We start from the raw sequence: 13,909 nt of genomic DNA, 5'->3' as shown, positions 1-13,909 counted from the left end.
GTAAGTGAGAACAGGAATGGGATAAGGAACACTGAAAAGTGTTTAAAGTCAATGGATGATAGTTTCCAGTAAGGTCAAAAATTATTGAAATTGAGCTGCTAGTACATGAGAAGGGATGATTGGAGGATAAGATGTTTGCAATTGAAGCTAGGGAGAAGTTACAGAAACTATAGAGGCTAATGACCAGGTCTAGGGAATTACTGTGGAGTAGGTGGCTGAGTGGGGTAGAGGACTAGATCTTTGGAAGTTAGCTGGTAAAGGAACTGAAAAGCCAGGGGACTGGAATAATCATCTACCTGAATATTGAAATCATCGAGAATTTTGGCAGGATTAGTTGAGTGACTGTGGACAAGTTTCTTGGTTTCTTGGTGCCTGAGCCCTCATTTCTTAAAAGGGAAAATCATGGTTCCTACATCACTGGGTTGTTGTAAAGATTAAATAAGATAGATTTATCTCAAATGCTTAGTACAATACCTGCCACATAGTAAGCACTCACTAAAACAACAATACACTTTAAAGTTATGCAAGAACAAATTTTAAACTTCTGCAAGTAGTAAGAATATCTACGGCTTTTGAGAACCTTTTCCCACTACTTTTTAGTTATTTGCCTGCATTTCTTTTAACAGTTGTGTTTCTGGTGTTTCTTCCTAACAGAAGTGCAAATAAAGGAGGTCGAAATATTGTATCAAGAAGGCTTGTCTGAAATAGCTCTGAGCAGCCCTAGTGAACAGATTGCACACTTACTCATGGAAAGAAGTACACTCTTGAGGAAACTGGAACGAGGGGATCCCAAACCAGAATCACAAAGATGTCTGAGCAGTAACCTACAGAAAGAATTTCCCCAGGTATTCAAAATTAACTGGGTAATTGAGTAAGAGACAGGCTAGTTGAAAAATGCATTTGTTCATTTAACCATTCATACATTAAACTATCAGGAAGCCAGTTTTGATAGCACTTAAGAATATAGGCTTTGGGCTTCCCTGGTGGCGCAGTGGTTGAGAGCCCGTCTGCCGATGCAGGGGACATGGGTTCGTGCCCCGGTCCGGGAGGATCCCACATGCCGCAGAGCAGCTGGGCCCGTGAGCCATGGCCGCTGAACCTGCGTGTCCGGAGCCTGTGCTCCACAACGGGAGAGGCCACAACAGTGAGAGGCCCGCGTACCACAAAAAAAAAAAAAAAAAAAAGAATATAGGCTTTGGGTTTAAATGGACCTCCTCTACCACTTGTTAGCAGTATGTCCTTGAACAAGTTGCTTAACTTTTGTGAGCCTCAATTTCCTCATCTATAAAATCTGGGAGCAACTGAACTACTCCACAAGGTGATCAAGAAAATGAAATAATATACATAAAGCTCTAGAATGGTACCTCACATGTCAATTAGCTTTATTGTTATTATTTATTGAGAACTTACCATGTGCCAGGCTTTGTGCTAGTGGATGTAGGAACAAAGTCAAATTAGAAATGATTTGGACTTGCAAGGAACTTACAAGCTAATGAAGGAAAGAAATAAACCAGTGGTTATAATTCAGTGTGGAAAGCTCTGTGATAAAGTGAAAACTCAGGGTAGGGGCTGAGTCAGGATGGGTAGAAAAGGCTTCCAGCAGAGGTAATGTTGAGTATCATTTTGAAAGCTGAGTGTTAGGTGGATGAAGAAGATGGGAAAGGCATTTCTGACAGAGGAAACAATGTATAATACATACTGGTTTATGTGAGTCAATGCTGAGAAATGTGCCTAGAGATAATTTTCAGAAACCACTTCATAGTGAGACTCATATACTAAGCTAGAGAGTTTGGAATCAGCACCCAGCAGTGTTCCTGGAGCGCACTAGAGGCATAAAAATATTTTGAATGTACAAATGACTAACTGTTATAGATGGTCTGGAGAGTCACTAAATGATTTTAAGAGGAGAGTAACATGATCTGATTTGTGTTTTAGAAAAATCACTCTGGTCACAGTAGAGGGGTGGATTGGATAGGGACCAGATTGGAAGCCGGGATTTCAGGGGATGTTACCTAATAATTAATTAAAGAATGAGAACCAAAAACAAGGCTCAGAGTGTAATACAGAAGGGAAGAAGGAGTTATGAAGGAGATGGAATCTATAAAACAAATTGGGCACTGTGGAGGTGAAGTCTGGGATGACCCTAAGGCTATCTACCCAGTCACTACTAAGTCATAGTTTTACCACTAATGGACAGAAAGAATTAAAACAGATATACTACAAAGGGTTTTTGTTATTATACAATGTAATTCATAAAATATCTGTCACATTCCCAGTTATATTTTGTTTAAGCTAATGTTGTAATTTACCTGAGCATAAAGTAATCAGTAGAGTCACTTTTTTGTAGAAATTGACAAGCTGATTCAAAAATTGATAAGGAAATGCAAAGGAACTAGAATAGCCAAAACAACTTTGAAAAAGAAGAACTAGTTGGAAGGTACACACTTCCTGCTTTCAAGACTTACCACAAAACTGCAATAATCAAGAAAGTGCAGTATTGGTATAAAGGCAGATATATAGATCAATGGAACAGAATAAGGAGTCTAGAAATAGACCCACACCTACATGGTAAATTGATTTTCAACACAGGTGCCAAGGTAATTTAATGGGGAAAAGATACACTTTTCAACAAACAATGCTGGCACAATTGGATAGACATATGCAAAAAAACAAAAACAAAACCCTCAACTCTATTGAGGTTCCCTTCCCCACTGGTAAAGGAGGGAGTCCCTACTCTAAATACTATGAGATAGCCAAATACATGACAGCCAACATTGAACAGAGATGTGATTGATAGTTTATTAGTCAGATAGACTCACAGCCCAGGGAGGACACTGCCTGTCATGCAGGGCCACAGGGGTTGTACTCAGGAATGGAGTGAACCCATAGGGGCCATGGGAGACAGACTTTATAGTACCAATAGGATGAGGTGCCCCTTAGTTCTCATGGGAGGATATGACTGGCTTGTTTAAAAAATTCCATGAGTTGGCAGTGAAATGGCAGCCATTAGGCTGAGGACTGGATAAAATATAGCTGTTCTGAAAAAAAATATATATATATATATAGCTGTTCTGGCTGATAAGGGCACTAGCTGGGTGGAGAATCTTTCCCGTTGGATGGGGGCATATCTGGCAAAAGCAAGGGAATTCATGCTTAGGCTTTTGGTGCACTGTGAGTTACAAAGGTGTCAAGGTAACACATGAAATTTTAGACCTTACAATACATTTATCCTATATCATATACAAAAGTTAACTCAAAGTGGTTCATAGATCACGTAGGAGATAAAATTTACAGAAGAAAATCTTAGCGACCTTGGGTTTGGCAAGATTTTTATAAGACAGGAAAAGAAAAAACATTGGACTTCATAAAAGTTCAGAACATTTGCTCTTCAAAAGACAAAAATAAAAGAGCAAGCCACAGAAGGGAGATAATTATTTTTTTTTTTTCCTGGTACACGGGCCTCTCACTGCTGTGGCCTCTCCCGTTGCGGAGCACAGGCTCCGGAGCGCAGGCCCAGCGGCCACAGCTCATGCGCCCAGCCGCTCCGTGGTATGTGGGATCTTCCAGGACCGGGGCACGAGCCCGTGTCCCCTGCATCGGCAGGCGGACTCTCAACCACTGCGCCACCAGGGAAGCCCGGGAGATAATTTTTTAAAAAATATATCCAATAAAAGCTTTGTATCTAAATATATAAATAAATCTTATAACTCAACAATAATAACACATACAACCCAACTAAAAACTGGTCAAAAGACTTAAAAAGTGACTGCACTGAAGAACATACACAAACGGTAAATAAACACATGAAAAGATGCTTAACTTCATTTATTATTAGGAAAACAGAAATTACAATGAAGTAATTTATTATGAGGTAACTATTAATGTATCAATGCATGGCTAAAATTTAAGACTAACCATATCGAGTGTTGGTGACAATGTGGAGCATCTGGAATTCCCTTATCCTACTGATGGGAATATAAAATGATACAACTACTTTTGGAAACTAGTTTAGCATTGCCTTAAAAAGTCAAACATATACTTATCACATAACCCTGCCATTCCACTCCTAGGAATATACCCAAGAGAAATGAAAGAATGTGCCCAAATAAAGACATACATGTTACAGCAACTTTAATTGTAGTAGCCCTAAACTAGAATCAACTCAAATGTTCATCAAAAGGTAAATGTATAGATCCATAGAATGGAATATTACTTGGTAATAAAAAAGAATAAATATACAACAAAACAGATAAATTTCAAAATGATAATCTAAGTGAAATAAGCCAGATCAAAAAGAGTACATAGTCTATGATTCCATTTGTATAAAATAGTAGAAAATGCAAACTAATATATAGTAACAGAAACAGATCAGTGGTTGCCTGGGGACAGTGTTAGGGGAGGAATGAATTATAAGGAAGTGTAGGAAACTTTTAAGGGTGATGAATATTTTCATTATCTTTATTGTGGTATTGGTTTCATGGATGGATACATGTAAAAAAATATGTACACTGTAAATATGTGCAGTTATTATATATCAGTTATACCTTTAAAAAGATTTTTAAGAAAGATTTTTCAGGGCTTCCCTGGTGGTGCAGTGGTTGAGAGTCCGCCTGCCGATGCAGGGGACACGGGTTCGTGCCCTGGTCCGGGAAGATCCCACATGCCGTGGAGTGGCTAGGCCCACGAGCCATGGCCACTGAGCCTGCGTGCCCGGAGCCTGTGCTCCGCAACGGGAGGCCACACAGTGAGAGGCCCGTGTACCGCAAAAAAAAAAAAAAAAAAAAAAAAGATTTTTCAAAGATCTTATTATGAAATGTAACTTGTAAAAATTTCATTGCCTCCCTAGGGGTGTGCGTGTGTATAGATATATTTTTTAAAATTAATTAATTAATTAATTTTGGCTGAGTTGGGTCTTCATCACTGCACGTGGGCTTTCTCTAGTTGTGGCGAGCGGGGGCTACTCTTCGTTGTGGTGTGCGGGCTTCTCATTGCGGTGGCCTCTCTTGTTAAGGAACACAGGCTGTAGGGGCATGGGCTTCAGTAGTTGTGGCACATGGGCTTCATTGCTCTGCAGCATATGGGATCTCCCTGGACCAGGCCTCGAACCTGTGTCTGCTGCATTGGCAGGCATATTCTTAGCCACTGTGCCACCAGGGAAGTCCCCCTAGGTATATTTTAATAGGCCAATACTGAATCAACCTGTGCATAAAGTAGACGAGAGAGTCATTCCAACGAAAGTGAGGCCACATGAAGTGACACGGAAGTTGAAGAATTTTGCAAGGCCTGATCTATACACTAATTACATTTTACCTAACATTTGTTTTTTGTTGGTTTTCTGACTTAATACAGGAACATAGTAGAAACAGATTCAAGCAGTATAAAATTGAATGAAAAATGAGTTTTCTCACCCCAAATCCTCAGTTCCATACTCCTAAACTACCACTGCTGACAATTTTTTATTTATCTTTCCAGAAAATTTTCTTCCTCTTAAAATACAAATTATGTTCCATTGTGCATATTGTTTTCACTTTCTGTATTAGTGTATATAGATTTGCCTTAGTCTGTTTGACAACATATATTCTTTTGAATGGATGTATCAAAATTTATTTCATCACTTTATTGTTGCATGGGACAGAGGACAAAGGGATGACATTTAATGCCAAGAATAATCAAAGATTTAAAAAAACACATTTTATTGTGGAATATAACAGCATATATGCAGAAAAATGATAACACTTAAAAAATAGTTTGACAAATAGTTATGGAACAAACACCCATGTAACCACTGTTCCTGTGAGGAATACAACATTGCCAAATTCCTAGAAGCTTCCTTTTCTGATCACAACTCCCTTCCTCCCCACAAAGGTGTGCCTCCCTAAATAATATATATAGTAGTTTAGTTTTGTCTGTTTTTGAACATTACATACAAGGAATCAACTTTGGGAATTGCTTTTTTATAAAACATTATGTTTGTATTATTTATTTTTAATTAGGTTGTCATTACTATGTATCATTCCATTGTGTGAATATATGGCATGAGGCTATCCATTCTAAGTTGTTTTGGGTTATTTCCAATTTATATCTATTATGAATGTAATATAATCTGTCAGTTATGCTGCTATGAATATTCTTATATATGTGCATGCACTTGTGTAGGGTATATACCTAGGAGTAGATTTAGGGAGTTATAGAGTATGTAGATCTTCAGTTTTACCAGATAATGTCAAACTGTCTCCTTAAGTAGTGGTACCAATTTATACTGGCAGCAATAAATAGTGTATGAGAGTGCCTTTGTTCCTCATCAACACTTGATGTTGTCAGACTTTTAAATTTTTACTAAACTACTGGGTGCATAATGATATCTCATGCTGGTTTTAATTAGCATTTCCCTGATTACTAGTGAACTTAGTATGATTATCTGTCGTTTGGATTTCCCATTTTATTAGTGTTTATTCAGGTCTTTTGTCCATTTAAAAACTGAGTTGTCTTTTTCTTACTGATTTATAGGAATTCTCTATGTTCTGGTTTCAAGTCTTTTATTGATTATGTGTATCACAAATACTTTTTTTCCCACTTTGTGGTTTGTCTTTTTAATATTCTTAATAGTGTCTTTTAATGAATGGAAGTTCTTAACTTTAATGTAGTTCAGTTTATCAATCATTTGTTTTATGGTTAGTGTTTTTCTGTCTTGTTTAAGAAATCCTTGCTTTCTGGGATTTTGATTTTTGCTTTTATTGAATCTATAAATCAATTTAAGAGGAATTGGCTATCTTAAATTATTGGTATCATTTGTGATCATGGACTATCTTTCCATTTATTTTTTAATGTATATAAACAAAGTTTTATAATTTTCCCTACAAAATCTTGTGCATTTGTTTTATATTTATTGCTAGGTACTTCATATTTTTGGGTGCTATTAATAGTAAATGCTATATTTATTAAGAATTTAATTTTCTAATGATTGCTAGTATTAAAAGTATAATTATTTTTATATATTGACTATACCTACCAATGTTGCTAAAATTTCTCATTTATCTTAATAATTTATTTGAAGATTTAAAATTTTTTCTACCTGTACAGTGCTATCTGGGAATAATGATACTTTTGTTTCTTCCTTTCCAATTTGATTCCTTTTAATTCTTTTATTTACCTTACTATACTGGCTAGGATCTCCAGTATTATCTTGAATAGGAGACGTACTTGTCTAGTTAATGATATTAGAGAAAAAGTATTCAGTGGTATGATGTTTGATTAAGGGTTGGGTTTTTTTTAATGATACTCTTTATCAGGTTAAGAAAGTTCTCTTTTATTCCTAGTTTGTTAAGAGCTTTTATTAGGAATTAATGTTGAGTTTATAAAATGTTTTTTCTATAGCCATTGAGATAATGAAGTAATTTAGAACTTTCATCTGTTAATGTGAGAATTTCATTGATTAATTTTTCTAATGTTAAACCTGTCTTGCGTTCCTGGGATAAATCCAACTTGTTCATGATTTGTTATCCTTTCTAAATATTATAGATTGAGTTTGATAAAATTTTGTTTACATTTTTGTATCTATGTTTATGAGTGAGGTTGCCCTGTGAGTTTTCTTTTTGTATTGTCGTTGTCAGGCTTTAATATCAAGGTCTGGCTAGCCAGTGTTAGCCAACCTTTTTTCATTATTGCCTCCATAATGACACTTTTTAAAGTTTCTTTTGTTTTGTTTATTTTATTTTTGGCTGCGTTGGGTCTTCGTTGCTGTGCTTGGGCTTTTCTCTAGTTGCGGCGAGCGGGGGCTACTCTTCGTTGCAGTGCACAGGCTTCTCATTGCAGTGGCTTCTCTTGTTGCGAAGCACGGGCTGTAGGCGCACAGGCTCAGTAGTTGTGGCTTGTGGGCTCTAGAGAGCAGGCTCAGTAGTTGTGGTGCATGGGCTTAGTTGATCCACGGCATGTGGGATCTTCCCAGACCAGGGCTCGAACCTGTGTCCCCTGCATTGGCAGGCGGATTCTTAACCACTATGCCACCAGGGAAACCCAATAATGACACTTCTTATTTCTGTCACTCTCCCATGAAATTTTAATGGCACTGATATAAAGTAATTCTGTTTTTGTACTGTAGGCATCTGCCCTTTGTACTTGAAAGGGTAAGATTTTTTCCCCCCTAGAAATCAGTTTGCACTCCCTTGGGGGCAATATTGTCTCATTGAGAATGTATGGTCTTGCCTCATAAAATGGATTGGACTGTGCTCCCTCTTTTTTTACGTGGTTATTTTTTTAAATTTAAATGACATTTTTATTCATGAAGCTGATTGATGTAATTTTCATTCACCTCTTAATGTTTACTTAGGAGAAATTTGAACAAACTCACCAGCCTCTGCAAAGGGAACATCAGAAACATCAAGAACTTGTGCATCAGTCTAAAAAAAGTCTGAGTGAGGTAAGAAAAAATTACAATCTTTTACTTAATAACAGTAGCTAGTTACAGGTTAGCTTTTACCTTGGAAGTATTTTGTTTGAGTATATTAAAAAGTACAAATCCATGCTAAAGGATATCAGTTGTGCATAAGAGTATTACAAACACATCACAAAAATTTGGGAAGAAGAAAAAAGTCAATCACCCATTTAACACAATAGCTGATTTTTATTGAATGTATCAAAACTTAAACAATCGATGTGTGTTATGTCCTTTGAAAAATCACCTTGAGACAGTACACACTTCTTCCCAAATATGTTTGGAGCTTCTTTTGGCGGGGGAGTCCTTTAGACTGTATAGCACATTATTTTACATACAATTAATTCTGTTTGTAGAAATTATTTTTTGATCTGGGGAAATGTTATTAAGAGCTACATCCAGTGAATAAAACATATACAGAGAATTTAACAATGGGAAGTAACCCAAGATAAATATATATGGATGAAACTGTATATCCATCATAGTATTATTTTCAATAGCAAAAATTGGAAACTACCAAAATGTTGAAATGCTTATATAAATTATCTGCACCCACTGGAATATTATATAGCCTTTAAAAATAATCATTACAAAATCTGTACAACAATATAGCAAAAGGTTCCTCATATAATGTTAAATGAAAAAGCCAGACAGAAACATGTATATAGATTAGGATTATGACTATGTAAAAAATGTACATAAATAAAAAATACTGCAAGGAAATATACCAGTAAGCTAAAAATAGTTTTGTTATGTAGATAGTATTGGTTATTTTCTTATTTTTTAGAAAAATTGGTGTAATGATTATATTCATATAAAATAAATACATATCTCGGGGATCAAAAGCAAAATATCATTGAGGTTGAATTTCTTTCTTAGTTTTTAAAATGCTTTGAAAGTAATTGTAGGAAAGGAGCTCTAAACATGATTTGAGCCTTAATTGTGTACATACCTTGAAATTAAATGAAATACCTTATGTAAAGGCATTTTATAAACTGTATTTAATTACCATATAAATGAGGGGTATTTTCACTCTCTTTGGCCAGATGATAATTTTTATGATTAAATTTCTATTATATAACCATAATCTCTTAGATATGCTAGGTTTGAACCTTGTGAAATTGCATGTTTATAGGTTAAAAACAATCAAATATCACCAATTTTCTATGGTTCAACCTAATAAAAGAAATGCACATAAATATTCTGTTTGCTACTCTTCTTTATTGGCTTTCAAACATTTATAGGTACTAGCACGATGTCATAAGGGTATATTTACTTTTTGGTGTACTACTAACAATCATTTTATTTCAGTCCCATGATGAAGACCCAGAAGAAGGTAAAATATCACAAAACTGCAGAGAGAAAGATATGGAACAAGTAACAAGGAGGTTAGGGATGGCCCATGAAGAGATCCGAAGGCTCACTGATGAACTGCAAGGGAAGGAGAAAGAACAGAGTAAATTAGGTAAGCTGTGGTTACAGATGAACATGTCTAACAATGTTTTAAGTGTAATGATCCTACTCAGGTTGGAACATGAGAGCACTGAGAAAAAAAATCTTTTAAGATAAATACATAAAAGTCTGATATACAGCCTCATTTTCTACAGTGTCCAGAAATTTTTATTGAAGCATAGCATAACATACCTACCAAAAAGTGTACAACTCCAATATTTACGCTACCCAGTGCAAGAAATCTCCAGCACTCTGGAAGCCCTGTTTCTTCTTGCTATGTCTACATATTCTCTCCTCCCCAAAAATAATGACTCTCCTAACTTTTAAGGTTATTTCTGAGTTTTGACTACAGGGAGTATGCATCCTTTAGTTTGTTTCTTTCATTCAGTCTTATGTTTGTGAGATTCATTTATGTTGTGCATGTAGCAGTAGTTTGTTCACTTTTGTTGTCTGTACTCTAGTATTCCATTGAATAAGCCTGCTCAACGTATTCTATTTATCCATTCTACTGATGATGGACAATTATGTTGTTTCCAGTTGTGCTCTATTATGAATTGTGCTGCTATGAATATTCTTGTGCTTATCTGTACATCTCTGATCATGATATTCCTAAGAGTAGAATTATTAGAGCAGAGGGTTACGGGTTTGTTCTACCTTGGTAGATACTGCCATACTGTCTTCCAAATAGTTGTATTAACTTAAGGTCTTCTCAGTTGTATATGAGATTTTGGTTTCTTCACATTCTTTGTCAATACTCAGTATTGTCAGTCTTATTAATTTTACCTTTTCTGATGAGTATGTACTAGTATTTAATTGTGGCTTTACTTTGCATTTCCCTGACAGCTAACAATGTGAAAATCCTTTAACATGTTTGTTGTTGTTGTTATTGCTCATTTAGATATACTATTTTGTGAAGTTCCTGCTCAAGTCTTGCACATATTTTTCTATTGGGTTGTATCTTTATGTTTTGTAGGAGTTTATTAATTTGTAGGACTTTTCTGTATATTCTGGATATGAGCCTTTTGTTGGATATAAATGTCATGTTAAGTTTTTTTGCCATATAGAAATGCTAATATTTATCAAATCAGATTTAACCAAGTTATTCTTTATGGCTTCTGGGTTTTCATGTGTAAAGCCTTTTCTGTATCACTACAAGGTTATTGAAAATGTTCTCCTCTGGTGTTTTTTTTTCTTTTAGTGCATTTATGGATTTATTATTTATGTTTCCATCTTTGCTTTATCTATAATTTATTTTAGTATGAAGTTTAAATTTTTTAAATGATTTCGTCTCTATATAATTTGCAATAATTAAAGAAATTAGACTGATTCTTTTTCATGCAGTATATATGTTACTGTAGGATCATTTCTTAAAAATGTTAAATGTATAAAACAATAATGATCTTGCCAGATTGATTGTGGAATTAAAAAGAAAGAATATCAGGAGGGTTGAGATTTTGTTAAGAATGCATTTTAAACAGTGAACACAAATGACCTTTTGAGAATGATGGAAAATTGGACTAATGGGTACACAATTGCATATATTTGTCAAAATTCATCAAATTACTTAAAAGGATGAATTTTACTGTATGCAAAGTATATCTCAATAAACCCAATTAGAAAAAAAAAGAAATTTGGCCACGTGAGTCTGATGAGAAGCAGTCTGCTACTTGTAGTACAGAAGGAGAAAGGAAAGGGCAGGAGCCCTGTTATGTTTAGTTACATTTGGATGCAGCAGAACACAATCACACAGCACCCTGTTCCATCAGCACTTGGTTGCTCTGGTGGATCCTAAACTATTAATTGAAAACTGTCTGCACAGTGAGTATCCCCAGGGGACCGCTGGGAAGCTGAGTTAGCAAGTCCTTTTAAAATATCACATGTAGTGTCAGTGTGGGTCTTACGTGTTACTTCTTGAATCATCCATCAATTTATAGCCAGAATTTATCCCTAGGTATATGTGTTACATGATAGTGTTTCCCAAGTATTAGCCTATTTATTTCAACAAACTGACTCTTTTAAATGAAGGACTTTATTTTAGTTTATTTTCTAGCTCTCTTTATATCACACCCAAAAATTTAGATGGGAATGAAAAATTTTGGCCAATAATAAAAGTAGTTTTCAATAATAAAAAAGAATACATGCCAAATATTTATTTATTCTTCAATAAATAAATTACAAGAAAAAGATGAATTTTTAAAGGTTTGAAGGAATTATTAACCAAATATAATGTGTGGCCTTTACTGGATTCTGATTCAAACAGGTTTTTTAACATTTATGAAACAGTTGGAAGTTTGAATGCTAATTGGCTATTTGTATTAAGGAATTCTTGTTAAATTTCCTTAATCACACATAATGGTATTGAGTTTATATTTTAAAAGAGTCCTTATCTTTTAGATATACATATATATGATGTCTGGGAGATGCTTCAAAATAATACAGGCCCCTACCTCACACCCACACAAAAATTAACTCAAAGTGGACCACAGAACTAAATGTAAGAGTTAAAATTATAAAATGCTTAGAAGAAAACACAGGAGTAAATCCTTATGATCTGGAGTTAGGCAATCATATGTTAGATATAACACCAAAAGCAAGAGTGATAAGAGAAAACCTAATAAATTGTACTTACTCAAAGTTTAAAATTCCTGTACTTCAAAATATACTAACAAGAAAGTGAAAAGACAAACCATAGACTGAGAAAAATATTTGCAAATTATGTGTTTGATGTGGGACTCATATCCAGAATATATGAAGAATTCTCACATATTCTTTTATATTATTATAAAAAGACAGCCCAATTTTAAAATAAACAAAATAAAATTTGAGTAGACATTTCTTTAGAGAAGGTATATGAATGGCCAATAGGCACATGAAAAGATGCTCAACATCATTGGTCATTAGGGAAGTGCAAATTAAAACAATGAGATCCCTCTTCACACCCTCTAGAATGGCTATAATAAAAAAGACAATGACAAGTGTTGGCAAGGAGTGTAGAAATTGGAACATTGCTGATGGGATTGTAAAATGATGCAGACACTTTGGAAAACAATTTGGCAGTTTCTCAAGGTGTTAAATGTAAAATTATCATGTGACCCAGCAATTCCACTCCTGCGTGACCCAGGAGAAATGAAGACGTATGTCCACTCAAAAACTTGTATGAGAAATTAACACAACATTGTAAGTCAACTACACTTCAATAAAATAAATTTAAAAATAAACCTTGTATGTGAATGTTCAGAGCACTATTATTTGCAGTAGCCAAAACAGAAACAACTCAAACGTCCATCATTTGGTGAGTAGATAAACAAAATGTGGTATATCCATCCTGTGCAGAAAATAGTTAATATAGAAAACCTGCTAGTGGGAGGCTGCTGCATAGCACAGGGAGATAAGCTCGATGCTTTGTGATGACCTAGAGGGGTGGAGGAATAGGGAGGATAGGAGGGAGCCTCAAGAGGGAGGGGATATGGGGATACATGTATCCATATAGCTGATTCAATTTATTGTACAGCAGAAACTAACACAACATTGTAATGCAATTATACTCCAATAAAGATGTAAAAAAAAAAAGAAGAAGAAGACTTGACACTGCTGTCCTTAGAAAGTCCTGCTTGTCAGGTTAGCCCTTGGCTAGCATCTGGAAACTTGCACTTGGGGAAGGTTCCCACCATTCCCCAATTTGTAATAGTGGCTCACTGTGCTTGACCTCTTTGTACAAACAATATGATTTATGCTGAAAACCTGCTTTCCTTCTGAGAGTCTGGGATTTTGATGTGTCCTAGGCAGAAGGTGGTGTCTATGTCACCAGCCCCTAATAAATATGTTGGCCACCGAGTCTGTAATGAATTTTCCTGGTAGACAACATTTCACACGAATTGTCAATTCATTGCTGGAGAAATTAAGCACATCCTGTGTGACTCCGCTGGGAGAAGACTCTCGGAAGCTTGTGCCTGATTTCCTCGTGCACCTTTTCTGTGTGATTGGGAATGATCTCTTACAAGATTCATGTTAGTGTCTTACTTCTGG

At 35.4% G+C, this 13,909-nt stretch overlaps 1 protein-coding gene across 3 annotated transcripts in view; it reads left to right on the top strand.

Moving 5' to 3' along the window:
• Nucleotides 1-13,909, top strand: part of CCDC30 (coiled-coil domain containing 30) — a 169,267-nt gene that overhangs the window by 21,925 nt on the left and 133,433 nt on the right. For all 3 annotated transcript variants that reach the window (XM_029230822.1, XM_029230821.1, XM_029230824.1), the window contains exons 6-8: nt 655-845; nt 8,327-8,416; nt 9,743-9,896. In XM_029230822.1, coding sequence (XP_029086655.1) covers nt 655-845; nt 8,327-8,416; nt 9,743-9,896 — 435 coding nt within the window. The remainder of the gene's footprint in view (nt 1-654; nt 846-8,326; nt 8,417-9,742; nt 9,897-13,909) is intronic.

Source organism: Monodon monoceros, unplaced genomic scaffold (assembly GCF_005190385.1).
Source record: "Monodon monoceros isolate NGI ecotype Baffin Bay Population unplaced genomic scaffold, NGI_Narwhal_1 Super_Scaffold_18, whole genome shotgun sequence".
NCBI lineage: Eukaryota > Metazoa > Chordata > Mammalia > Artiodactyla > Monodontidae > Monodon > Monodon monoceros.
The sequence above is the reverse complement of the archived record's forward strand: the minus strand, read 5'-3'. Positions and strand labels throughout refer to the sequence as shown.